Here is a 26,932-nt window from a genome sequence, read left to right as displayed (position 1 = left end):
AGGTTTCACATGCATTATGTGGATATGAAAAGTTATAGGTGAGTCCCATGGCCAGAAAGATAAACGAGGCTGAAAGACATGCCTGTTCCTTAATGAGGTCATGGAACTTAGAGATGGCTTGACATAGCATGTTTCTGTTCGTAAGGCGTATTGTATTCATTATACCACGTGGCCAGACCCTGACCACGTTTAATACTTGTTATCTTGCTTCCTCAAATGCAATAGATGTTCTAGTTTGCAAGATAAAACCCTCATAAAATGCAAATCAGCAATGTAGAATCCGTTTCAGTGAAAGAGAAAACAGCAATATGAGGCAAAAATATGCATTTGAGAGCCCTTGTGTGGTTTAAAACAAGTGATCAAATGCAGCTCGATTATTATTATTAGAATTGGTTGTTTATAACGCGTTTAATATCCAGAGGTTTCTAAGCGCGGACCTGGGGATCGAACCTGTGTTGCTCTGAGTCGACTTACTCCCAAGGTGAACGAGTTGTCCCATAGCTATCTTCCCAAGTCTATTGCTCTCTGGTGTTAGCGTTGCATAATATAAGCATACCACTGCAAACACATACTTATCAATTTGCGGCTGTTAAGGGACAGAGAAGAGTGTTTTAGAAGAAAGGAATCTGAAAAGCCACTCAGAGCTTTAATTAAGTGTTCTAGTGGCAGGTGCAATTCTTATCCTCGTGGCGCAAGCAGCTGGCATGGTGACGTCAAATACAACTGCAATAAATGATTGCAGGTGCAGGGATCATGTCATGTATTTCAGGTGAATAGTGAAGTAACTAGGCTGCAATAAAAAAACAATATATGTGCTGGCTTTGTATAGATATTGCAAGCTGCAGTGTATTGTGTTATGTTATGTTACTTTGCTTTTACACCTCATAAGAACATTCGTTACAAGTATTAAAATGGATATTGCAGGTTGTTATGTATTATAAGGTCATAATGCAAAGCCTCAAAGTTCACTGCATATTGCAGTGAAGGAAGCATTGTAGCCTTCTGGCCTTCAATCCACCGTTTATGACCTCACATGTTCCATCAGGTATGGCTTCACTGAGGAACCGACCACTGGCATTACTGATGACATTACATAAGGCCTTGCTGTAAGAAGATCTTCCTGAACAGGCAATGGCTTATTTGCGTCCCTATGTTGGGGTCCATGCTGCGTCTGGTTTGGGCGGGCGCGTTGCTATTGTTGGTACCAGACCTCTGTGCAGTTTTCCTGAGTTCCTGGACTTATTCTTGGCACAGGTATTCAGCCTTTCGAATTATAGTTGTGGCTGTTCACACCTACATTTACTTGTTTTCAATCTGCGTCCCGGCGCAATGTCAGATCTAGTCACTAGGTTACAAGGGATGCAACGCAACATTGGAGACACTGCTGCTTTTCAGCACCCTACAGGAACGCAGCGAATGTGTGCCGATATTGTGTCCCACTACCTATGAATGGATTTTTCCACCTCCACTTTCACTCACATTTGAAAAAAGGACCCAGAAATTATGCATCAAACCGATCCTAGTCTAATTAATGAAACCAGTGGGTTATCCATTTTTTTCGACCTTGAGCAGTCGTGGGTACACCTGTTTCAGCCCTCTGAACCTACGCCAGTGGAAAATTCCCTATGCTCTGACGCTCGCATTATCATAAGCCACACTGAAACAACTGTCCTTAACAAAGTGACCTCGCCCCTTAAAAATTCTACTATTGATAATGACTAACCGGGTGCAATTATTCTATTGACATCTAAGTCACCCACTTCTGCCAGCTGTGTCACTGATCACACAGGGCTATCTAGCCATTATTGGCTGAACCAAATTCTCCCTCCTCAAAGAATACGCTTTTGGGGTCGCACCTCAATATTCCCCTTCTTAATTCAGGATCTCTTGTTAAACATTGTTTATAGATTGCAGACCATCTTAGTAGAAGCAATTTAGATCGTTTTGCTATTGCTGACACTTGGCTCAATGAGGCAGCTGCTTGCGCTGCCTCTCTTGTGCTTCCACCTGGTTACAACATGTTCAGATCAGACAGATGTGCTCAGAAAGGGGGAGGAGTGGCCTTGATTGTAAGAGGTTATGTTGATTTCTACTCCATTAATATAACAAATATGGAAGACTGTGAAATTTTACTCATCAAAATGCGAATCAACTTAAACATCACAGCGAGCTTTGTTGTGCTATATAAACCCCCAAACAACATGCAGCATTTTGAGGAACTCTTTCTAGCCCTCCTCAACACCACTAGACCCTATTCTCCTGTGATCACTTTGGGTGATTTCAACTTTTCGGCAGAGAAGGGGGAGTATGCTCAAGTTTCAGCCTTACTGCCATGCCTCAAAACATTCGCTATTCACAGCAAGTACAAGTTCAGACCCATAGAGAAGGGCATATATTAGACTGGGTTTTGACACTTAACATCTCCACGTCACCTACTTCCACACTTCGTTGTCCACGGTCTGATCATGCTATAGTCATGTTCTCCATACTGCTACCTTCTAAACCCCTGTGATTGGATCAGTTACCTAGAGCACTAAAAAGGACTAGGAACTATAAGCGCATTACGTCTCCAACTTGTTCAGCATCTTTAGCACCCAAACTTAATACCATGGAACATCTTGATGCTCCATCTCTATTGGAGACTGTGGTGAATTTGTGGTTCAATAATGACATCATTTAGGCTAGGAAACATAAGAGAGCCCTGGAGGCAGACTGGAGGAAAAATCCCTGCCCCCTCACATTGACAGCCTATAGAAGGAGTCTGTACTCAGGTTTAAACAAGCCATCATTAAAGCCAAATCCATTTGTTTTAACACTAGAATCATTAACGCCAAGCCCAGTGACAAAGAACTCTTCAGCATTCTGAAGGAAAATGAGGGCACAGTCTTCCCCGCGGTGAGGAGGAACTCAGACTGGTGTCAGGGAATTCAGGACGAGTTCTCGAGAAAGGTTACTGTTCACCAAAAAGCCATTACCTCGCAGCCACTTTACCTGAAAGGCTATCATATTTCTACAGGGCTCACACAGACGTCATTTGGGTCAAATGACCAGCTCAATCCAGCTAGCTTTGTATTTAAACAATGCTCTGAGCAGGAAATCTTTAAGATAGTTTCCAATTAGAAACCGACTTCAGGCATTGGTGATGTTTACCCTGCTAACATCCTTAAGGACTCGCTCGATCTTCTGGTGCCTTGGTTTGCAAAGATTGTGAACACTTCCTTTAGAGGCGGCCTTGTGCCGTCATCTCTCAAGGAAGGCTGGATCACCCATCTTTTAAAGAAAAATAATCTGGACCCATCTATGGCAAAATATTTTCGTCTACTCACTAACGCCCCGTACCTTTTGAAGATCCTGGACCGTGTTGCTTATCTGCAGTTCCATGAATTTGGGCAGATAACATTCAAAGTTTCCATCAATCTGGATTCAGATCTAAACACAGGACAGAAACAGCCCTATTGGACTTAAAGTCCAATATCTCCAGCATTGGGAAAAGGGGTCATCCAGCGTTGCAGATGTTACTAGATCTCTCAGCAGTGTTTGATCTTGTTGATCAATTTCTCCTAGAGACCAGACACAGGAATATCGCCTCCTGCTCGGACATCACTGCCCAGTGGATTCAGTCCTTCCTGGGTCCAAGATCTTCCAGAGTAGCTGTTGATGGTGCACAAGCTGCCCCCATTACTATCTCTTGTCGGGTGCCCCAGGGCTACTGTTTGTCACCCATCCTATTTAACATTTACAGCAGACCCTTTCTTGATCTCTTGGACAGCTTGAAGGTACAATACACCAACTACGCTGAGGATACTCAGCTTCTCTTTGCTTATCTGGTAATTACCTCCAAGATTCTGAAGCTGTCAATAGAGTCTTTGCTGCAATTCAATCCTGGATGGCCTTTAACTCCTTGGTGTTTAATCAGAGAAAAACAGAGCTCCCCATTATTGCATTTTGTTCCCGGCTGAAAAAACTTGATCCTCGCCATAACCATTTTGCGATCAAAGGCTGTACAGTACCTGTTGCTAAACTTTAGGAGTTTATCTGGACGCTGAACTCTCTATGAAACCTCAGGCTCATCTTCGTTCGTCTTGTCAGTATGTGACCGAATTGTTATATCACATCAGACCTTTTCTTTCCGTGGAAAACCGTTCTCACCTGGCATCTGCTCTTGTTAACACAAGACTACACTACTGCAACGGCTTCTTGGTAGGAACTTCTCGAGCCAACCTACACTCCCTTCAGTTTTCCCAAAATAGAGTCTTAATGGCCGCCCATGGATTATCTAAACATGATCATATTACAACCGTTAGACGTGCCCGCCATCCCCGCTGCCTCCCAGTTGAACACAGCATCACCCACAAGTTACCTGCACTGACTTATGAATGCCAGTCAGCCGTTGCCCCTTCCCACCTAATGAATCGCATAATTTAATGATTCCCGTGATTTGCTGCAACCAGATGTGAAACTGACTAGATTTGGTGGGCAAGCTTTGATGTGCAAGCTCGTAGGGGGGTGAATGCCCTTCTCTTCTCCTTGCGCTTGTCACCCTCCCTGTTCTGCAAGAAAGCCATTCAGACAAGACTCTTTAACCTAAATCTGGGTGAAGTATAGCTGAATTCACTAGCCCTCGCCATCTGCCTCTGACTGCATATGGAGCAGTATCCCCCTTGATTACTTGTGTGACTGTTCGCGTTGTTTGTGTGTGCGCCGCGGGCCCATGGGCATGTGCCACGCTATATAAGTAATAAATAATAAGGACGCCCCATAGTTCGGGTCCCTCAACCCTTATAGGCCTGCATGTAGAGCATGTACATGTTTTTCTTGCAGGAATTTTAGAGACCGGCCTGATAAGACATTTCTAGCATAGGTCTAACATGGAAGAAGTTAATAGAGAAAGAAACTCTGAGGACAAGGACACGTTAACGGTAAAGGGTGTTAAAAGTCAGCATGTAAGGATTTGCTTCAGGAAAGAGTCTGTGCGCAACCAGCAAGCAAAGTTTCAAATACCAGCATGGACGCCTCGGCCCTTCCTCTTTCTGAGATCGATAAAACGAGTACTGCTCAAACGGGCACTAAGATCTGATATTTTAGTGCTTAAAAGCGGTAGGAATCCAATATGAACCGCTACAGAAAAACACGACCTTATTAGTGAGCCGAGTCCCTCAAATGTTTGGGTTCTCAAGGTAACCACTCACCCGGGGTGAATCCGCACATGGATGCGCCCACCCGCGCCCACCCGCTGAGAGCGGAGAGAGGGGGGGGGCTGCGTGTTTATGTTTATTTATGAACCTCAGGGCACTCATAAGCGAGTACACTAGCAATGAAGGGGCAGCGCTTCCATAATGCTCGCGACCTCATTAAGATTTCATCATCCGCCGCTCGGTAAAAAGCCTCCCCCTCTCCTTTGTTGGGCTGGCTTTTCCTCGGTGCTGTTTCTGCATTATTTTAATCTGCCGCCTCCCTACTTTACACGCACTCTCACATTATAAACAAGCAAACTGTGTGCGTCTGCGTGCCCTGTCCGTGCATGATTTATGAGTGACAGGCTCCTGCGTGTACCGTAATGGCAGGCGAGGGACATACGTGAAACATTACAGTGGGCGCCATTTACAAGCTCAGCACAGACTCCGGAGAGAAGTCGGCGAGCATTAAACTTTTAGAGAAGCAGTGGGCGACGGGGAGGGTTGCGGTGGCCAGGGGCGGATTCGGGTCAGGCTGCCCCTCCAACAGGTGTTCATATTTTGCAGTTATGACGTAATCAACGAGTTTGCCAAGCTGCAGTTAAACGATTTCATTGCATAAACGTGCAATGATTTCTATGGCAATCTATGTGTAATTTACTACAGGCAACAATTTAACAGACACTACAAGTCTGTGTATTTTGCAGGGTCTGCTTGGCAGCAAGCAGGGGTGTTGCTAGGTTTGTAAACGATCCGCTGCTACGTTAATGTCGGGACTGTTGGACTAGGGGCTAGCCAGCCCCTGAGATTCTATCTGGGGCTACAATCAAAAGACTGGGGGCTATAGCACCCTCAGCCCCCCCCCCCAGCCCTCTTAGCAACGCCTCTGGCAGCAAGCATTCGATCGTGTGTGGAATGCCTTTGTCTAGTGCGGGTTATGTCATTTATCATGCTGTGCAAATACAGAGCCTATTTTTGGGGAACCCCTGCCCCTCTTTTTGTTCTTTAACACATAACATACTCTTCCTGCCCTTAGTTTAAAGGTGTTCCCTGGAAGGCTTCAGGCTTGTTGACTGTCAAGGACCCATAGCAAGGGGGTCTTGCAACACAACTGCTCGTCATACACTCTTCTAAATGAGCTTAGGGAGGTCTGCCAGGTTCTATTTCTTTGGTGTAGTAGTAAATGTGTCAATCTATTGTAATTCTGGTCCTGGTTGTGTACTTTTTTAGCAGCCAGGGGCTCCTTGTAAAATAGATAGAATGAATGATATTGACGTTGCCTTGCAACCACCATTCCAAATGCAATGACAACCATTATAGAAACTTAAAAAACCTCTGGGTGGAAAAATCTATTCCACTGCTTTACTTTTAAAATGTTTATTTGTATTGCTTATCGCACAAACCTAGCTTGAGAGCAGCAGAGGGTTCCAGTACTGGGCCTGGCATTCTATACAGTAGCGGCGCAGTACTGTTGGTGGAGGGAGCGCGCGATTTCTATTCCTCCGGCAGGCGTTGTTGAGAGAGCCATGCTTTAGTGTTTTGGAGACCTAGCGCATGGTGGGGGCATTTCGAGCCTCTGCCGGGGGGGTGAGGTCCAGATGGTCGTGGTGTGGCAGGAGAAGGGCTGCTTGCAGGTCTTCTCTTTGCGGGCTAGCTCATACTCAACGCTTTTTGATCGTTTCGCTACATGAGTTGCGAGAGTTTACAGGGGTGCCACGTATGTTGGCGCTCTGTTGGAGACTGCTTTCTAGGGGATAGATGCCGTTTTTAATCTGATGCTGGTGGGGAGTGGCAGCCAGTGAAGCTCTCTCCACTTCTGGTGGTAAATGCATATAACCAACAAACTTCATCATACACAATGTACTCCAAAAAGAGTGGTTAACCTGCTGTTCTCTGGTTTTTCTAGTTAGCATTCATTAGCAGTGTGCGCTATCAATGTGTTGAATTTTCTTATTAACTTAAACCCCAGTTTCTTCGGAAGATCCTGCCATGAGCCTGTTTCTGTAGTGTATGATGTTCGGTATTTGGACATTAAGATACATAACCCCGATGCCTGTCAGTTTTTGGCACGTAATAAATAAATAAATAAATAAAATAAACCGTCTAATTTCACGTGGATGGAAAATACAGTTTTCCTGTGACGAAAATGTATTATAATCTCTGGGGCACATGAAAACACTTTAAGATGCCGCACTGAAAAATAGCTCTCAGTTAAAAACGCTCCTGCATTTAGGTCTTGCTTGCAAGGTTTGCTTCTGTTAACAACCCGGAAGTGAAACCACTGAACATCCTGTCTGCTGGCTGTGAAATCAAAAAGGTTTAACGTTCCCGATTGTTCTCACAGTGATGCTGCCGCATCTTAAATATATGATTTCGCTTCACGTTCATTCCAGACAATTGACTTATTGCACAAGTTATACAACAGACATAGATAGCCAATCTTGCAAGATATGAAAAAAGAACCTTGCCGATTTTACTTTTTTGTTTGGCTACGGGCGAGAGAGTTGAATCTTTCTAGTTTGTGGCTTCGGGCAATTGGTCGCATCTTTCCTCACATTAGGGTAAGCATGTCATGTGCTGAGCGGCAGAGGCCCCACCGTGGAGTAGCGCAACGCAGATTCCTCGAGACATGAAGTATCTGCAGCGGCTCACTTTAGTAAGTCTACGAGCAAAAAGCAGGTAGCCCGAATTATTACTGGGGCTTCTGGTGAGGTTTAATTAGGTGATACTCAAAAGGGATGAGGGCTGTACCAGCTGGTACTAGCCCGCCTGGATAAGCTGCAGAGGAAAGTGTTGCTGGGCTTACACCAAGGGCTGTTATCCACCCAGGCATAAAGTCCAGGTTTCTAACGTTGAAGGGGTTGTTTCATTTGTGATGAACTGCTTTGTGCTGAGAGCAACACACTAGGAGTGCAAAAAAGTGCTTTAAAAATGAATGGACACCATGGATACCAGAAAACAGGTAGAGTCCCTTTTCTGTTCCAATTGTGGCACCAGCTTGAAGATGAGGGGTAGGACAGAGGAAACAAGCAAACTACCAGCCGGTCTTCTACATTTTGTTGAAAATGAATGGGAGTGGGCCATGAACTAGAGTAGAGGGCACAAGTAGAAGACAGCTCAAGATGGCGGTTTTTCATAGCCCCTGTTCTGTGCTTTCTGGCTAACAGGCGCCAGCTGGATGATAATAAGCCTCACCCAGTCTCAGGAAGCAGAGAATCCACTGGGGGCACGGGCGGGAGCATCGGATAAATGGTAAAAGGTCTACAGACAGAAGCTGTGTTCAGTGCTGTGCAGCGGAACAGGAACACAGACAAATTTTACTACACTATCGACAAGCAAAGGTAGAAGACAAAAGTTTGTACATTACTGCCAATGTACAGAGCGCTGCTCACCTTTTCCCCTTTGAAAAGTGTGCCCAATTATGAGTGTATGATGAGACATCTTCTGTGAGCTTATGAGATGATCTTTTGAAAGAATTGGGATACAATATAAGAAAACAGAATCCAACCAGTAGGAGCAGGCACATTCCCCGGCAACAACCAATGGCAGGGCTTACCTTGTAGATTTTGCAACGGCAAGGTCATAATGCCCCCGGCTGCAGCTGCTGCCACCAGCCCTTGGATGTTGCTCAGATTGGCAGTGGGCAGAGTCAGCACAAGTCCTTGTTGGCCGCCCAGCTGACCTGCCATGTTGAACGGAATGAGGATTGGTTGGTTTAGGGCTGGTGTGCCACCTGGCATCACCCCTGCCACAGCCGAGGCTAATTGTTGTGCTGTCAGCAAAGACTGGAAAGAAATGAAGGAACATCTTTTCCTTGGTGGCAGATTCACAATGCGACATGTTTACATTTTTTAAAACAATTTTCAAATTAGGAAAAGTAAATTTAACAATTCACAAGGAAAACTGTAGATTTCTATCATTCTATTGGAAAGGGGAGCCTTAAAAACAATATTTCAGTGGGGGAGTAATATAATGTAAAATCCCATTACATGACACTGTACACACACACATGCACACACACATAGTCAGTAGTCAGTATACGGTTGTGTTTTATGTTACATCTCACTGATTACTAATGAGGGGGACATTAATGGTGTAGCAATGAGTCACGTGCAGACTTGCACCTGAATGAGTGGTGAAATAAGTGAAAAACATGTGATCTAAAATATCCTACTGGGGCACCTACTACTTAGGTCAGGTGGAGTTAAAACCTCAAAAAAGGAATGGTCACATTGCATGCCAGCACAGAGACATACAAGCAGAGACAGACACATGTTCGTATGAACAGGGATCACAGGGGGTGGAGATCAATGGGCCTCATTATGAGCCGGGCAGTATTCTGGTGCTAAATCTGCCGGAATACCGCCCACCTGAATTATAGTTACTGCCACTTGGTCCGACAGAATTACTGCCGGCTTAAAAGTGGCGGTGGCGGTGTCCATTTGACTCAATGGGGCTTTTTTGGTGGAATTTTGGTGGAATTACCGCAGTGGAATTTCTAATGTGGTAATTCCACGGATTCTGCCGATTTTTCAGTGGTGAGTGGGAAAATGTACCTCCAGGATTTTCCTGGAGTTAAATACTCCACTTCAAACCCAACCTCATAATTTGGCGTAGTGGTAAAGTTGGCTGTAATGGATTTACCTCTAATTTTACCACTTAATGCCACACGTGTAATGAGGTGCAATATCCTGAAAGGTACAGTAGATGGGCAGAGGGAAATTAAAACAGAGGCATGCAAAGATAACTAGAAAGATAGACAGCCAAGTCGCTAAATGGGCATAATGACCGATTGTCTCTCTGTCTCAGACAGATGGCCAGATAGACAGAGAAACAGATAGATAGATAGATAGATAGATAGATAGATAGATAGATAGATAGACAAACATAGAAATGGATGGATGGATAGCTCGTTCCTTTCCACCACGTCCCAGGTCTCTAGGACTAATCTATTCCTTATAAACGGTATCCTAACTCATTGTCCACTTGACCCTTGCCCCTTCCATTTCTCTCATCACTATTGTTCCTATCATGAATTATCTCATCAGGGCCTCATTTAGAGATGATCTGATCCCAGGAGATTTTGAAAAATGATGGATTGCTCTGTTATTCCAGAACCTTCACTGATCCCAGCCAGCCATGCTCATTTTCCTGCCCCATTTCGGCACTGCATGTCCGATAACATGGGTCGAAGACCTGAGCAATGCATCTACCCTGGACAAGTCACAGGGGCATGACTGCTTAAGGGAAAGGAAATACACAGCGCGCCACCCGCTCCTTCCAACTGCTAACTCACTCACCAACACCCCCACCACCATTATCCACCCAGGTAAGTGCTACAGGACTAAAGTATTAGAACCCCATAAACATCTAAACAAATGAACACACCTGGAGACCTGTTCAAAATTCAGATGATGCTTCTCAGCACCATGCCATCGCATAGACCACCACAGCGATCATATTAAAGAAGTGGTGCAGATTTCTTTTTAATCAGGAAATGCTTTGTTCACCTGGGATAACCACATGAAAAGCCAATAGCTTCTTTTCTGCCCATCATTGGCATTCTACAGGTTTCAGCGTTGCCTCAAATTTCATTTGAAATTAACTTCGAGCAGCTGACCTCCATTGAACACACACTGTGCCTAATTTGTGGAACTTTTAGCGCGGTACAAAGTCAGTTTGCACCACTCTGTGCATCAGGGTGTTTGTTTGTTGGCAGTGCAAAGAGACGCTGCACCAGTACAAAGTCACTCAAAAATTCCATGAATTCGCCCCTTTACCTGTTCTATAATGACCCTTCAAGAGCTTACAGGGATAAGGCACCCCGAAAAATCGGCCTGCTTGTAAAATACGGCTCGCACCACACACACACGGCATTGGAACCCTCCCGAATTGCTTCATACACTGGAACGGTTTACTAAATGACACAACGGCTCCGTGAGTAGAGCACTTCGTCCCAGTCTCACGCCACCAGCACTGCATGTGCCGTGGGACACTACACACGACTCGTGCCCCGCCGTGCGGTTCTGCATCACTTAAAATAGACGATGCCGCAAATTAGGTGTACAATCGCACATACATTGTTTTATTGTGTTATCGTTCAAATACGCACACTTCTGCACCACACACAGCTTAGTCAAACCCAACAACATGAACTTTTATTAAAAATCACATTCAGCTTTCAGCTAACACCACACACTATCAGGCACACACATCACACCCACCCGGATATTCAAAAGTTGGAGCATTGCAGCAAACCCTCCATCCAAACCAAACGGATCGTGCACTCACCCAGCATTCTCCCTCCAAGGTGAAGCATGCTTTGGTCAACCGGAAGGTGTGGTGCCACGCACTCACTCACCTGTGGCCCAACAGGGAATCCTGGGTGGGACTGGCTGGGCTGGTGCTGCTCGCTGGTGGCTGCGTCAGGCTGCGTGGCGCTCCCTCTGGCCCCTGGAAGGGAAAGACAAGTTCCACCTTTAATGAGCGCCAGCCCGGGGGTTCCTCGTAAGGCATTCCCCTGTGACGTCACAGCGCATCAGGCGGGCAGAAGACCTGCTTAAGTGGTCTACCGTTATCGCGGGCTCGCGACGCGCTTAGCAGCTGCGTGCATTATGCGAACGCGTGTTGCGAGCGCGCGTCTCGCTCGCGCAGCTGCCGCGATCTGACAGCCCTGCCACGGAGCCCGTCATCAGAGCCCGCTTAATGCGGACTGCATTATACAACGCTTTACATACATGGCCGCCCCGCGCGCGTGGGAACCGTCCCCTCTTTTATGCTTAAGCAAGCAACAGCGATTCTAATTTCACAAAGCTCGAGCAATCCGCAAGAGAAGCCAGCGGTCGGAGCCTACAGCGCGCGATAGCTCAATAAAGGCCGGCGCGGGCGCAACCTCGTAAATCTACCGAGGAACACACGAGTTCGCGGCAGCAGCGGGAAATCCAGGTGTTATGACTACATTGTACAATCGCGCCTCATAAAAGACAAGAGCAGTGCCATCTCCTCCTTACACTGCTCATCACGCACCTGTACTTCCTTATTATTAGCGGAGTGCCTCCCCAAACACGCGTGCTCCCCCCAACACCCTCCCCCCCCAGTAGATCAAGCGGCTAATAAATGGACAACTCTGTGTTAGGGCCATCGCTTCCAAGGGCACTCAATTCTAGGTTGTGGGTTCAAGCCAGACCTGCCGAATCTCCGCGTTTTTCTCCGGGGACTCCGGGTTTTTACCCTCTTCCTGGGTCTGGGCCTGGAAGAGTATGGTGTCTCTGGGATTTCCGGCAATCCGAGGAATTCCACCCATGACTCGACATGATTGAGCACAAGTGGTCTGTTTGTAGCCAATCGCATCTGTGGCGGGGGTGGAAACTAACTGCCTGATTCATGGAATTATTTGCGCCGAACACGCAGATTTGCGCGCCTTTCTGCCTGAAAATCCCCATACTTCAAACAGGGATTTTCGGGCAGAAAGGCGAGCAAATCTGCGTTATCGGCACACATAATTCCACGAATCAGCGCAAAACCCGCTCGGAATGACGTTGTTAGATGTTTTTTTATAGTTTTTATAAAGTCTGTGAGTTGGTTGGGTGGAGTCTTGGAGAAGGCGGCCGGGCATCAGGGGGTGGGGCATCATGTGACGTCAGTCTGTGGGTTTTCTGTTTACCAATGTAGGCAGGTCTGGTTCAAGCTCAGCCCTGGAGTGTTGCATTTGAAATCTATCACTAGTAAATGGCTTGAGTGGCTGACCATGGGATGTGAGTTGGTAGTCACTTTCAAGAGGTTGCCACTAAGAAGCAAATCATCACACAAATAATTCATTGCGAATACTTTTCGCAAAGAAGCAGAGAGAGAGAGAAAGAGAGAGAGCAACCGTGATGGACTGAGCATGTGCTATAATAGATCGCAACCTCGCCCACCCCTTCATTGATTTGCGATTTTATGGACATCATTTTCGAAATTGACTTCAACTCATTTCCGTCCAGGGCTCATAAGGTGCTGAGCAAACTACAGAAAAAGTGCTACTTCATTTACAAATAAAAGCATCTGATGGAGACGTTTTCATCAAATTGTTTTTTTGTAACTGGTCGATTTAGCTGCAAAAATATGCGGGGGAGGCCCCCGCAGCCCGTCCCTTAAAACCCCTTCATTAGTTATTCACCTAAACCCACCCCTCACATATATTTGGGTCAAAATTGGTTGTAAAAAATGCGATGAATTCTTCTTCGACTAAATGTTCTGCGGCCAAAACACCCTACCCCCTGGAAAACACGTCTGAATGGTAGGATAAGTGATTTGTTGAAGGAGATGCGTTGCTTTATGACTGTTACGGAGCTCGACGGAGCGCCGCGGTCGCCTCACCTCTGCTCAATGCTCCCAGATTCTGGTGATCATTTGAATCTCCCGTGGCAGGAGAAGGGCGGAGTGCGAAGGTGGTGCCTGTCACAACGGGGAAATTTAGGCTCCTGAGTAGGTATTGAGGTCTGGCCAGGCCCCGCGTCAACCTCTTGAGCCACCTGGCTACGACAGCCCCCTCCCACTCAACCAGTTCTAAGGTGTTACTCAATGCCCTTTGGTTAAGGTGTTCTTGTATGCTGCGCATTATTTACTTCTTTCTAAAATAATTGATGCTAAATATATCTGAATGTTGCCTTAATTAAAACAAAATATATATATTCATGTTTATCCTGTTAGCAGGATTCGTGATTATCACAGGTCCACTGCAAAGGGTTGGTAATTATGCTTTTTAGGCTTCTTTGCTCAATTCTTCCTGAGGTGAGGGTGAGTGGTTACCTCATGTTTAGTGGCTCTTCTTGCCACACCCCCTGGCTGTTTATTGGGGAAGCAGGAATGTCTGTAGTGTCCCGATTGGCCTCAAACATTGATGGGTGTAGGGAGCATTGTCAAGTCACCCACAAATATGCCACTGGATTCGGTTTGCGGGTATATTTCACTACAAGTTGGAGTTGAGCGGTGTTCATGTTTTTATATTTGTTTTGGGTTGGGTGATTGCAGGCCTCGCTTGTGTTGTATGTATGGTTCACTTGGGATGGATATTTGTATGTTTGACTGTAGCTGGGTTTTTGTATATTTTTACATTAGTTGGGTCTTGCTATGTTTAGTGGGCTATTTGCCCTGAAATCAGCATGCAGTGCTACTGCTAGGCAAATGGAAATCAGCAACAGTTCTATGTACCTCTGCCATGTTAATACTGTCCAATAAATGGATCCAATCACTTCCAAAGGTCAGCGTATGTGCATCTGATTATGAGTGCTATTCTGCAAAGTAGTACATAGTTTTAACCCTGGAAATGTAAAAGGGCAATAGTGATATGGGGTTTAAGAAGAAAGGAACTTGGGACATATATTTAACTGGACAATTGTTTAGGATATGGTTTTTAAGGGAAACTAGCAGAAGTACTGATTCACCAAACGGGTTCTGTAGACAGACATGATAACACTGATCCTGTAGGTTGGTGTTCCAATTCGCTTATCGCTTGATGTGGTTGCACCCTGAAGTAAACTGCACTGAGAATGGGTGCGTGTGGCTGGCTGACATACCCCGGAGCAGACGTTAGATTCAAGCGAGAGTTGGTGTGCTGCTGCATACTGGGACCTTCTGTGCTTACTCCCCACCTGTCGCCTCACCCTGCCATGGTGCAGTTTGTTGTGGTGTAGTGCAACTATCTTGAAAACCGTGCATTCTAGGGCGTGCAACTCGAGTTTTGTACCTCATGCCGGGAACGGTCCTGGTATGGCCACATTGATGTTTGGCCGATTTCAGGCAACCGTCTCATGTGTGAAGGTGCTGAAATCCTGGGCAAGGGGTGGGGTGTCCAAATGTCATGTAGCTAGTTATGTCCCGAAGGTCCTAACAGTAACTATACAAAATTTGGTGCAGATTAGTTAAATGGTGTGGAATTGTATAAGAAACTTCGTCAAGCCACAAACACATTTTGACTTGTGCTGAAATGGGTGGGGCGTCCAAATGTCATGCAGCCAGTAAGGTCCAGAGGGTCCTAACAGGTAACTATACCAAATCTGATGCAGATTGGTGAAACGGTGTGGAATTATATTAGGAACAATGCTTTGCCACAAACCCCCAAACAAATGTTGACTTTAGCTTAAATCCACGGAAAGCGGTGGGGCGTCCAAATGTCATATAGACAGTAATGTCCGGAGGGTCCTAACAGGCAACTATGTAAAATTTAGTGAAGATTGGTGAAACAGTGTGGAATTGCATAATGAATAACGCTTCGGCACAAAACCCGCCAGAAACGCATTTTGACTTTTATATTAAAAAGACCTGTGGTAGCGGCACTGCAGTTATGGTCTAGTTGCTCAACTCATAAGAAGAGCACTTTTTGGGTAGCTTATAACTTTGCCCACATGGATGATTCCTCACCAAACTTTGCAAAAGTATATGGCCTTCTCAAAATTATTCTGCAAAGTTTGGTTCGGTTTCGTCCAGGGGTGGCATAGTTATAGGGAGGGTCCAAAAATGTGTGGAAATCCTCATAGAGACAATGGAAAAAAAATTTGGCCATGCCTACAGCCCAAAGCACTTGACGGATTTTCACCAAATTTGCACCAGGAGCAGCAGCGTGGTCCCGATAGCGGGCTTTTGTAAATTTGGTGAAAATCCATAAATTCACTTCCCTATTCGGTCCACGGACACCCACCTGGACCAATCAGGGTCCTAAGTGACATCCTACATGCCTGCTGATTGGTTAATAAAAAATGTGAGGTGCATCAAAACCTTTGAAACGGATGCCATTTTGGATTCGTGAACAGCGTCCGTAGTCCGCAGACATTGTGGTAAAAACATATTAAAAAACACAACATTGCACTTGTCAAACAAATGAAACAATCTCTGGGGAGGTGAAGGGTGAAGAGGATGGGATGGGATGGGATATGGCCAATAAAATTCAAAAATCTCATCTTTTTTTCTTCTCCAATGTCTGCAAACATGTCAGATGTTCGGGTACAGTCCTGTGATGTTCACAAACATTTACGATGTTAGGGGACATCCATGCATATTTCTGCAGGGTTGGTGAAAAACAGTAATTGGATGGCTTATAACTTTGGTGCCAATCAATGAAATTGCATGAACATTTGCAGTATCATTTTAGAGCTGACCATGAATGTTTATGCAAAGTCTGGTGCTGTTTTGTAAAGGGGGGGCAAAATTAGAGGGGGGTCTCAACATTTTTAGATGGCTTATAACTTTGTTGCTGTTTGACAAATCTGCATTAATGTTTTGAGAAAGATTATAGACCCAAAAGCATAGTTTTGCAAAAGTGTCAGTGTTTTATTTTTTGTAAAGTGTCATAATGTAGGTACAAAAAATAGTGATATACCTTTGGTGACTGAGGTATATCCTGTGGCCATGGGCAGTGGCCAGATTGTCTGGGTCTTGGCCAAAGGACAATGGACAATGGGGCTACTGACCATGACCATGAGGGACCGGCAATGGGGTTAAAGTGGGCATGGCCACAAGTACCAGCTATGTGGTAACGTTTTTCTAAATCGAGATAGGTTTGAATGGGAAAAAAAATTCTGCTCGTGGCTATGGCCCAAAGTGCTGGACAGGATTGCAGCAAACATTTGCGATGATCATCAGCAAGGACCTCAAAGCATGGTTTGCAAATCTGTCCTGTGTTTTTTTTCTAAATGGTCAAATGTAACTACAAAAAATAGCGATATAATTTTAGTGTCTGGGCAATGGGCCTGGCCCTCGGCAAGGACAACTGTCTACTCGGATTTGTTTATTGGGGCATGCAATATGGCCAAAACTCTAGTTTTGAATGGGAAAAAATATTCTGCTTGCGGCTACAGCCTGGAATGCTGGACGGGATTGCAGCAAACGTAGACGAGGAGCATGAGCAAGGACATGAAAGCATGCTTTTGCAAATTTGTCCTATGTTTTATTTTTTTAGAAAGTGTCAAAAAGTAAGTACAAAAAATAGTGATATAACTTTGCTGCCTGGGCAGTGGGCCTGGCCCTCGGCAAGGAGAAATGTCTACTCTGATTTGCCTATTGGGGAATGCGGAATGGCCAAAGCCCATGCCCCGTGGTTTGTGGAGACTGGCCATGGTTGCAAGCCATGAGCACTGGCCATTGGTCACATTATGAGGGTATAGTGGACACTGACCTAAGATGCAGGGTAGGTGCAGTGGATAACAGGCGTGGTTTGGTAGGCTGTGGTCATGGTCAAGCCTCATGCTGTAGGTAATTCAACCATGAATTGAATCCCCAGCATGCACTGCTGATAATAACACACATCAGTAAGTGTTGCAAAAAATATGTTTCTTAAAGGAGGTTTACAGTTCTTTGATATATGTTAAAAGAGGAATTGTTAATAACTTATATACCGTGATGTAACATCATGAAACATTTTCATTCATAAAAACCTATTAAATTCACAGAAAAACAGTCTCAAAAGGGACATTATGGTTAAGTTGCACTAATAAAAACCTATGAAATTCAGTGAAAAAACTTTGTTAAAGGCAGGTTAAGGTTAAGTTGCACTAATAGAAACCTATATAATTGAGTGAAAAAACTTTGTTAAAGGGACGTTATGCTTACAAGTAAAACCAAAAAACCCCAGACATTCACCAGTTATGATAAGCTAAGCAACCATAACTCACGCCACCACCACGCACTGCTAAGACTAACACCCAGGACATCAAAGATGACATCACAAGGGGTTGTATTATAATGTTGGTAACAAGATGTCAGGGATGATCTGGAGACCTATCATGAACTACGTACTCATCTAAACAAAACATTATATTGGAGTGTTGTTGTTGATACAGGAACTAAATCAAACATACAAATAGGTGATGGCTGCAGCATGCACCATAGAAGTACAATATTTTGAATCTGGTAATTTTGGAAAGTAATATACTGAATGCTACCATATCAGAGTTTTGAGTAATGTTAAACATGCAATAAATAGCTAATAATTCAAGATTTACTACATACTTGTGTTAGTACAAACAATACATATGAAGACCCACAATGCATACAAATCAGTGGCACAAACAGGGAAACTAAAGTAAGGAAGAAAGAAACAGCATCATCAGAACATGTTAATAAAATTAAAGTTCATCATCATGTATAGAAAATGAAGGGTGTGTTTGAGATCTGCATATTACTCCATATATGTGCACCATGAGCTGAGACAAAACCATAAGGAAAGTAGTTTAAGAACACACAAGAAGGTTAAGATCTCGATTTTGACTGTCAGTGAACCAAACCGCCAGGCTTTGAAATGTAAGTGAACAAAAACAAGTGGCCCAGATATGTGATGTCATTAGTGATGTCATCAATGACATTTGTGATTTAATCTTTTATGTCCTGGTTGTTAGTCTTAGCATTGCACAGTGGTGGTGAGAGTTATGGTTGCATAGCATACATTAACTGGCGAATATCTGGGGCTTTTCGGTTTTACTTGTAACCATAACGTCCCTTTAACGTTTTTTTCACTGAATTTCATAGGTTTTTATTAGTGCAGCTTAACCATAAAGTCCCTTTAACAACGTTTTTTCACTGAATTTCATAGGTTTTTATGAGGGCAGCTTAACCATAATGTCCCTTTAACAACGTTTTTTCTGTGAATATATAGAGAGGAACATGGAGAGTGGCGGGTTTGGTGGGACTAATCGATAAGTAACCTAAATCACAGGGGTGATATGTAATTCAGAGGTTACGTGACACTGAACACAAAGGTGTCCTAGGACAACGTACCACAGTATGCCGTCTATCTCGCTCAAAACAGAGGTCCCAAGTGTAGTGCATGTCCCAGAACACCCTCTTGCTCTCTCAGTACAAAGTGGTAGGCGTCCCTCTGTGCACCTTGTCCATCACCATCTCGGTTCCAGAATGCACTTTACACCACTCAGTGCAAACGCTGTAACAGGCCTTTCTATCACAGAATGCACTATGCTTTGCATAGCACACACTTCCACCAAAGACTACATGTCCCAGAATACATTAAGCATCACTGATCAAATATGCTCGCAGAGGACTTTTCTCTCTCTCTGGTATCAATGAGCTCACACAGAAGGGGGTAGAGAAAACAACTTCAAGGGTGCTTTTGCATTTATAGAGCCTCCGGTGGTAGCTAGAAGGCCAACCACTTTGAGGGCCGGCTGCAAAATGTGGAAGTGCGAAAGCTGGCAATAAACATTGTTCAAGGGTTAACTTGATTTAAGGAAAAACCACAGAGGAGGGAGGCAGATCCAACATACCTTTTAACTCATCTGTTTTTGGAGACTGTCACCCCCCCCCCCACCCTGGGCCACATGTTCACCCTACCAGCACACCACTTTTCTTCAATAGAATTCAGTGGACTCCCCCCACTCAGGTAAACTTTCACTAGCAGCCAAACATTGATTAGTTGCCATTGTCTTCAATGGGATCAGCCACCTCCCACACACCAAGCACTCCTGGTTTCACCCACTTTGGAGAGTCTATAGGTTTAGCGATATGGATGCAAGCGACGATTACTGGCAGAATGTCATTATGATACATGGCAGCTATAAACTACCTGCAGCTGTTGGGGATTCTGGGTATGAAAGGAATTTGGAAATGGGACTGAAAGGGAAAGGCCTGCAGAACCCCTGATCGTGCTGAGGTGCAGTACAGGCCATCATCTGGCACATTTTTCATGAGCACGAAAAGCTTCTCGAAGTGGGATATTTAACGGAGCTGCATTTCATTACTGCAGGATCTTACTTAAATCCAAGATGTACACTAGTGTTTCCCTCACTGTGGTCGAGCAAGTAAGTCGAATTTGTAGGTGTATGCTGTAGAATGGGTCCACACGCATTTTCCATGTGCTAGCGTGTGAGATTTTGCAAAACGAATTTCTATGTTAGTTTATCAGGGCTTTGCAAGACCAACCTCGACAATGGACATCTCATAAAAGCTGTAGGCTGCAAAGGGCCAGGATCACACAATCTATTTGGGGCGGTGCTACCTTTCTGACTCGCTGTAAGTTGGATGGTGTGCAAACCTCGGACCGCATTCCATTGTATTTTAGTTTCACTAATAGTATTTTGCACAGATTTACTTTTGAGTAGTCAATACACATTAATTAGACGGACACAAGCCTCCAGACCAACACTGGCTCACAGTTGGCATAGGCGCTGCGGAGGACATGCTGCAGACCTGACCCCTGGCCTTGAGTCTGTGGCAGACCCTGCCTTTCTTTCCATCTAACTTTTTCGTACCTTCTTTCAATCTCAAAGAGAAAAGGAGAGAAGAAAAAGAACAAAAGAAAGAAAGTACAGGAAGGAAGTGTGAGATAAAGGGAGAGGCAAAGAGAGAAACATGAAACATTGATGCAAAGAAGGGTTGAGAACTGGATATGGAAAGGAAGGAATGACTGGCACCGGCTTGTGGCTGTGCACGACGTCCGCAACATCTTAAAAGTGAAAGTGACCCTGTTTGGACAATAGTAAACCATTCCCACCACCTTTGACTGACACTGCTGCAAAACAAGTGCACAATAAGAGCACCTGTTGTGCAAAATCAGCACTCCATAACATGCTGAGTGGGCAAACATTTTGTGTGATACGGAATGGCGGTAATACATTTGGCATGCACCGGGGTGGACTGGGAACCAAAAGAAGCCCTGGAAATACTTTTCAAACTTGCCCCATATTACATATTTGGCGCATTCAGCAATCACGAAAATACACAATCCGATTTTTCCGAATGAAGGGAGCGAGAGATGCAGGGGTGTACCCTGCTCCCTATGTTCGTTAAAATCGGTATCTGAGGTTGCCGGGGTGTCCCCCGCTTCCACTAGATGGATAACAGTGGACAATGCATTTCTGGAGGAAAAAAAAAGGACCCTGCGGCGGCAGTTCTGACCCACTTTTGGAACAGGGAACCGACGTGGCAGGGGAGGGACGAGTCGAGGCACGGGAAAGAAGTGTGCCACTGAAAAGTAGGAGTAAAGGGGCAGAGGGTATGGGGGATGTGGGAAAAAGTGAGCTACGTGATGACTGCGCTGCACCATTTTTCGGATTCGACGTTTTCATCGTCGAAATTACGACCCACGCAGTGATCACTTAGATCCGAAATCTCTAGAGTTCCCAGTAGGCAAGTCCACCCCTGTGTGTACCAAAAGCAGAGTTTACCTCTGCGGTTTATCTGAATGCGAGTCACAGCGTCCATGCAGAGCTGCATCATATCTGTTAAGGGGAGGTCTATGTAGTGTGGCCTTGTGAAGCCCCCCTTCTTTTCACTGATTGCCCTGCACAGGCCCCACATCAGGCAGTATCAGGTCTGTTTATTAGCCGGCCCAAGGGCGACTCACAGCCCTACCATTCTGCTTATTCATTTATAGGACGTATTTCCAACTCATTTAAAGAGATTTTTCGGTTTAGACTCTAAGGACGCGGGTTCATAAATAATGGAGATCAGAGCACAAACAAAGAAATGATTTCGGCGCATTAAACTACCAATACAATTGGCTGCTACACATTATTCAATAGACTTCTATCTCCGCTGGAAAGTGTCAATCATAACAGCATTTCACGATGGGATTAAGCAATACGCGTGCCGGGCTATTATGCAGAAATCTGGAAATCTAATTAATTCGTAATACTTTGGGCGCCGAGAGCCGGGCTCGGACCTTGCTCTGGGGATACTTACAAGCATGGCGTCGAAATTTGCACATTGATTTAGGAGCAAAGTAATAAAGACGCACAGACCTGCTGACATTTTATGAAGGGAATGCGGTCGGAATACATTTGGCATTTTTAATGACCATTGTCATTTAATAACCAGTGCAAGTTGACCTCCTGTAATTGGTAAAGACCCCGCCGGCTTGATAATAACACACACGAGGAGACCTTTCGGTCAATGCTTCATGTTTGATTTAGTTATCTATTATGCTCGAACAAGTGGGAATTGAAGGCCAGGATGAATTAGGCATCACATGCATGAGAACTGCATCTTTTAATATTGCTGTTTCCTTCCTTAATCTTGGCACTTTCGTGTTTATGGGCCACAATCCCTAAACTGTTCCTCCATGTTGGTGTGGTCAGTGACAATGCTAGCTGAATGGGACGCCCTGCTTTGCATCCCGGACGTTCAGTATTTAGCGGAATGTAAAAAGGTATTGTTTCTATTTCCATTATATCTGTGCCTTGTCAGCGCTCATACGGGCCGACCACAAACTCCATCTCGTCGCATATGGCGATGGAGCACTGGTTTCTGCCTATCTGTTAGTACTGGACACTGGTACGCTGTAGGTTGATGCCCCTTTTATTAGAAAACAAAATAATAGAACAGGCACTGCCAGAGACAAAGCGTTGTGGTTGTTGTGTGTGAAGCACAGCCAAAAAAAAAAAAACAATAATGCCATTTTATGCGTAGTATAGTCACTGCGTGCCAAGATATAACACCACATTTGCCGGTGCGGCCATCATATGTGAACTTCGGCCTTGAATTATCCAAATCCTATTAACATAATGTAACTCTCTTCATAGAGTAGACGTTCACCCGATTGGGCCATCTTGGCACTGATAAGAGTTGTTTGATACCACCCAAGCCGATGGCAATTATTTTATCGACATCAGAAGGAGACATAGCAGCGTGCCCCTTCCAGAATCTGAGCACGTGACCATTAGGCACAGGCTGATCCCTGTAGTGGATACATTGCCACATTGAGCCACAGACCGGCCTTCAAATGCCTGGTTTAGTCACCATATGTTATGTATAGCTTAGCAGGGGGTACCAATATGCCATCCACAGCCTCAAATGCCCCAATAATGCCATCATGTGCCTGGTAAATCACCATGTGTATGGTACAGACTAGCATGACTTGCCATCATATGTCAAGTGCAGTCTGAAATCGCCGGCTATTACAGGGGGTGGAAAGTCCCTGAAAAGATGCCGAGAACCGGAAGAGCCTTCCCTTCCATCCCCTGTACCAGGAATCTCACAATAAATGCACAAATGCCATTTTAGGATTTAAACATGTTTTTTCAAAGGGCACACGTCTCACAGTGATTTAATAAATTTAACTGACCCATCAGTTTTCAAGTAAATCTTGTATTTTCGAAAGTTGCATTAAAATGAACGTTTCAGCAACTGATAAGTAGTTTTCCTTTCAAACTCTGTGTAGTTAAATTTAGCAAAAGTACTGTCAACTGTTTTATTTCGGGCAATTCAAGGCACAGATTAAGTGATATCAGCTAATCATTTGCGATCCATAGCCAAAGGGTGGCTAATTTTTCCCCCATATCTGCCACTGATAGCTGTCTTCTAATAAAACACAGTTTACATTGTCTTGCCCCCCCTTTCCCCTCAGGTAGTCTTCGCCCTTCTCTTTCCTTAGGATAGAGCAAATTCAACTGGGGTATGGAAAGCGTGAGCTGCCCCCCACCCCTCCCCTTCAATTGCAATTGTAAGGACCAGAGATTTTGTAAACTTTTTTTGAGAGTACGTTTTGAATGTACATCAAATTGCCAAATCTTGAGAAATTGGGCAGCACGACAATGGGTGATAGGAACAGCAGATCACCATGAAATGACAAAAACTACACTGCCATGAACCAAACATATCAGAAAAGGAAATGACAATGCTCATATCTTCTAGTAGCAAAGGATTGTTGAAATTAGGATTTTGAAGGTGCAGAGATGCAATCAAATCTTCCCAGAGAGATGGTCGCTCGGCTTCTAACACATCAAACATCAAAAAGAAACGATTGCGATTGTTCACAAGTTATCCGGCTTCCAGGAGACAGTTAAGTTAATTTCTCCTTCTTTCAGTGTATGTGGCAGTGTGGCATCATACCTCTCTGATACAATATGAAAGTAAGAGATCTGATTACTAAGAATAGGGTCCTAGCTATCACCCCTACAGGCACCAGCAAGGCTGTCAGTGAAGATTTACAGTCTGATTCAGGGGATTATTTGCGTGAAAAACGCAGATTTGCGTGCCTTTCTGCCTGAAAATCCCTGTTTGAAGTATGGGGATTTTCGGGCAGAAAGGCGCGCAAATCTGCGTTTTTCAAGCAAATAATTCCATGAATCAGGCAGTCAGGATTGAGTAAAGACCCCAAATGATGAACGGAAAAAAACCCAGCTGGGCTCAGGGTAAAATACCTGTGAATAGAGAGAAATCCCTATTGGACCATTCATCATCTAGTCTGTTAGTTATTGCAATAAGGTTTGCACAATGATCACAAAATGTATTTGCAAAAAGATGTGTTTTATTTATTTATTTACAAGAGCCAACATGATTAATAAAACCATTATTCACACATTCATTCAAAATAGAGCAAAAATCCCACGTTTGAGACTTTCATACATACTCCACATGCATTCAGATGGTCAGTGTCTCCGAGAACCAATTAGGTTCTCCTTATTAAGAGGTCAAAAAGATAGAGAAAAAACAAAACAGGTCCAAACATCACAATGCAGCAGCGTCAGCCAGAAACATGAAGGGGCTCTAACCGAAGTAACTCATGTTCAGTCTTTATCTTAAGAAGCAGCTCATCAGCTGCGAAACTGGACACAATGTGGCTCTGACACTGATCTGTGGCCACAAAATCCCAAAATGAAAATGTCTCTCATTAAAGACTACTGCTAATGATTTGTGAAATTCAGGAGTGCTGCCCGCAGTGCTAACACAAACACATGCTAGAATCACAGGCATGTCCCAAAACAAACATCCTTCTTCCTATTTTAGTAATCTGGCACATTTCCACAGTGTTCCTAAATGTCTAGGGTTTTTAAACCCTCTGGATGCAGACTTTTGCCTGATGAGGGGTAAACAGCCAGTCTTGCTGCCAGTGCTTAAGGCTCTCTGGAGGGAAAAGGACAGCAACAGTCCGGTGGTCTGAGTTTTGCTGCACCTGGCTACTGCTTTCAACACCATTGGTCTGCCCATGCTAGGGGAAAACAGACGTGAACTCCCTGCTCACTGTCCTCAGAGAGGCACAGCTACACCTCCCTGATGAGGCCCAACAAGGCTGAAACACGTGTATGGGGTTGCTGTTGGTACTCTTGTTCAGAAGGGAATTGCCATATCATTTTGGTGCTGGATTGCCCATGTGGGCGGGATAAAGACTGATATGCAAATGGCTATTTCCCATCTGTGAAAGGTACAGTGAGCAAAAAGCGATGGCTGCAAATCATCAAAGTGGGGGAAAACCAGAGAACAGGTTATCATGCCATGTTCTTCCGGGAGAGGGGCGCCTGCTACCTTTTTTGAAAATATATATATATATAGGAGTGGGTGAACTATGAACGATTCCACTATGTATTTTAGCAGAGCTGGACTAGAAAAGGAAGGCTTTTCCAGTGTGTTGCAGTGAAAATCAATTGAATTACAGAAGCGAATTAAAGAAGGCCGCTCTGGGACGGAATGATCAGATGGTAGCTACTAACGTGTGAAAGAACAAACTCCTGTTCAGAAGACGGGCACGAAACACATGAAGACGTCAGAGGTTCATTAAATAATAGTATTTTAAATGCGCCAAAAGCTGAACACCATAGTCTTCAGTCACGTGGAGGGTGGAATATGGACAATTGTGTCGTACTACGCCTACGCAAGGAGATAGAGTATGTTATAATCCCTTTTATTCTCAGGCATGAAGAACATACTCAAGGCCAATATTTAAAGGGTTAATCGACTGGCAGAAAGCATTGTGATGATGGATAGTATACTAATTGGTGGGAAGTTATGATCAAGACCAACCCACCAGCAGCTGGAGGCCAGCCTGCGTGCTGCTGGCATATGTGGAAAAGTACTGACGGATGTAAGGGTGCCAACCAATTATAGAGGGCCACGTAGTAAAGAGCCCTATAGTTTGTGTAACCAATGGGACTTTGTGTATTTGATGACATTCATAGTGACCTGTTTGAGGGGAGGGCTTAGTTGCCCCACCTGATACTAGATACCCTATCACTCTCTTAGACCAGTATGGAACTTATACCTAGATGTTCCCTTAGACCCAATTACTTTCTCCAGTACGTTTTTGTAGTTTGCCACGTAGGATGATGTCAGCAAGGACAAGGTTTTACTATATAAGATGCTTTTTAATAAGATTTGTTGAGAGAATACGATCGAACGTCCGTTGATGTCTGTTGTGACTCCCTGTTTTAGACAACTGCAAATAAAACAGCTTTGATTTGCCAACTTCCTGAGTTAGTTTGATTATTGATATTTGAGTATTTTCTGCATCCCCATCCATCTCAAGGTATTGCTGCCTCATCTTAAGGGGCTGGGTCGAGCACACCGGTTCACACCAATGAAAAAGTGGTCCACAGTTGCAAATGGCAATTCATTCCTTTTGTGACAGACTGTTTGAGTAGTACCCAAGGGAGAGGATTCTAATAAAATGTGATGCAAATTGTGAATTTTAAAGAATAATTTATTCAGTAACACTGGTAAAAACGACTAGCTTCATGGTGAAGTAACCTATCAAACTGGCCCACATGGGCGAAAAAAGTGGGCTACTTTGACCAACATTTTGCATTTTGGGTTCGGGCATTGCCCTATTGACCTATTGGCCAGTCGAATAAGGACAGGATAAAGGACATTGAGGGGTTGTCATTTAAGCACCCCAAGACTGAAATGGGGCTGGCACTTCCGTACCGCCATGCTAGCCGTGCTGCTATTAAGATTCGCCAATCAGAGTTGCATACAGCATCTACAAAAAAATAACAGGGCTCTGGGCTTGCCCAGGGCTCACATAGCTGCTTAGATGACCCTTGCAAAACTAAGAGAAG

General features: G+C 44.5%; 1 protein-coding gene across 4 annotated transcripts in view; it reads right to left on the bottom strand.

The window, feature by feature from the left end:
* The window catches only part of POU6F2 (POU class 6 homeobox 2), an 867,009-nt gene that overhangs the window by 489,468 nt on the left and 350,609 nt on the right, over window positions 1-26,932 (bottom strand). For all 4 annotated transcript variants that reach the window (XM_069613281.1, XM_069613283.1, XM_069613284.1 and 1 more), the window contains 2 exons: window positions 11,536-11,627; window positions 8,731-8,959 (listed from right to left, as the gene is read on the bottom strand). In XM_069613281.1, the coding sequence (XP_069469382.1) occupies window positions 8,731-8,959; window positions 11,536-11,627 (321 nt within the window). The remainder of the gene's footprint in view (window positions 1-8,730; window positions 8,960-11,535; window positions 11,628-26,932) is intronic.

Source organism: Ambystoma mexicanum, chromosome 5p, assembly GCF_040938575.1.
Source record: "Ambystoma mexicanum isolate Mex_15411 chromosome 5p, UKY_AmexF1_1, whole genome shotgun sequence".
Lineage (NCBI taxonomy): Eukaryota > Metazoa > Chordata > Amphibia > Caudata > Ambystomatidae > Ambystoma > Ambystoma mexicanum.
The sequence above is the reverse complement of the archived record's forward strand: the minus strand, read 5'-3'. Positions and strand labels throughout refer to the sequence as shown.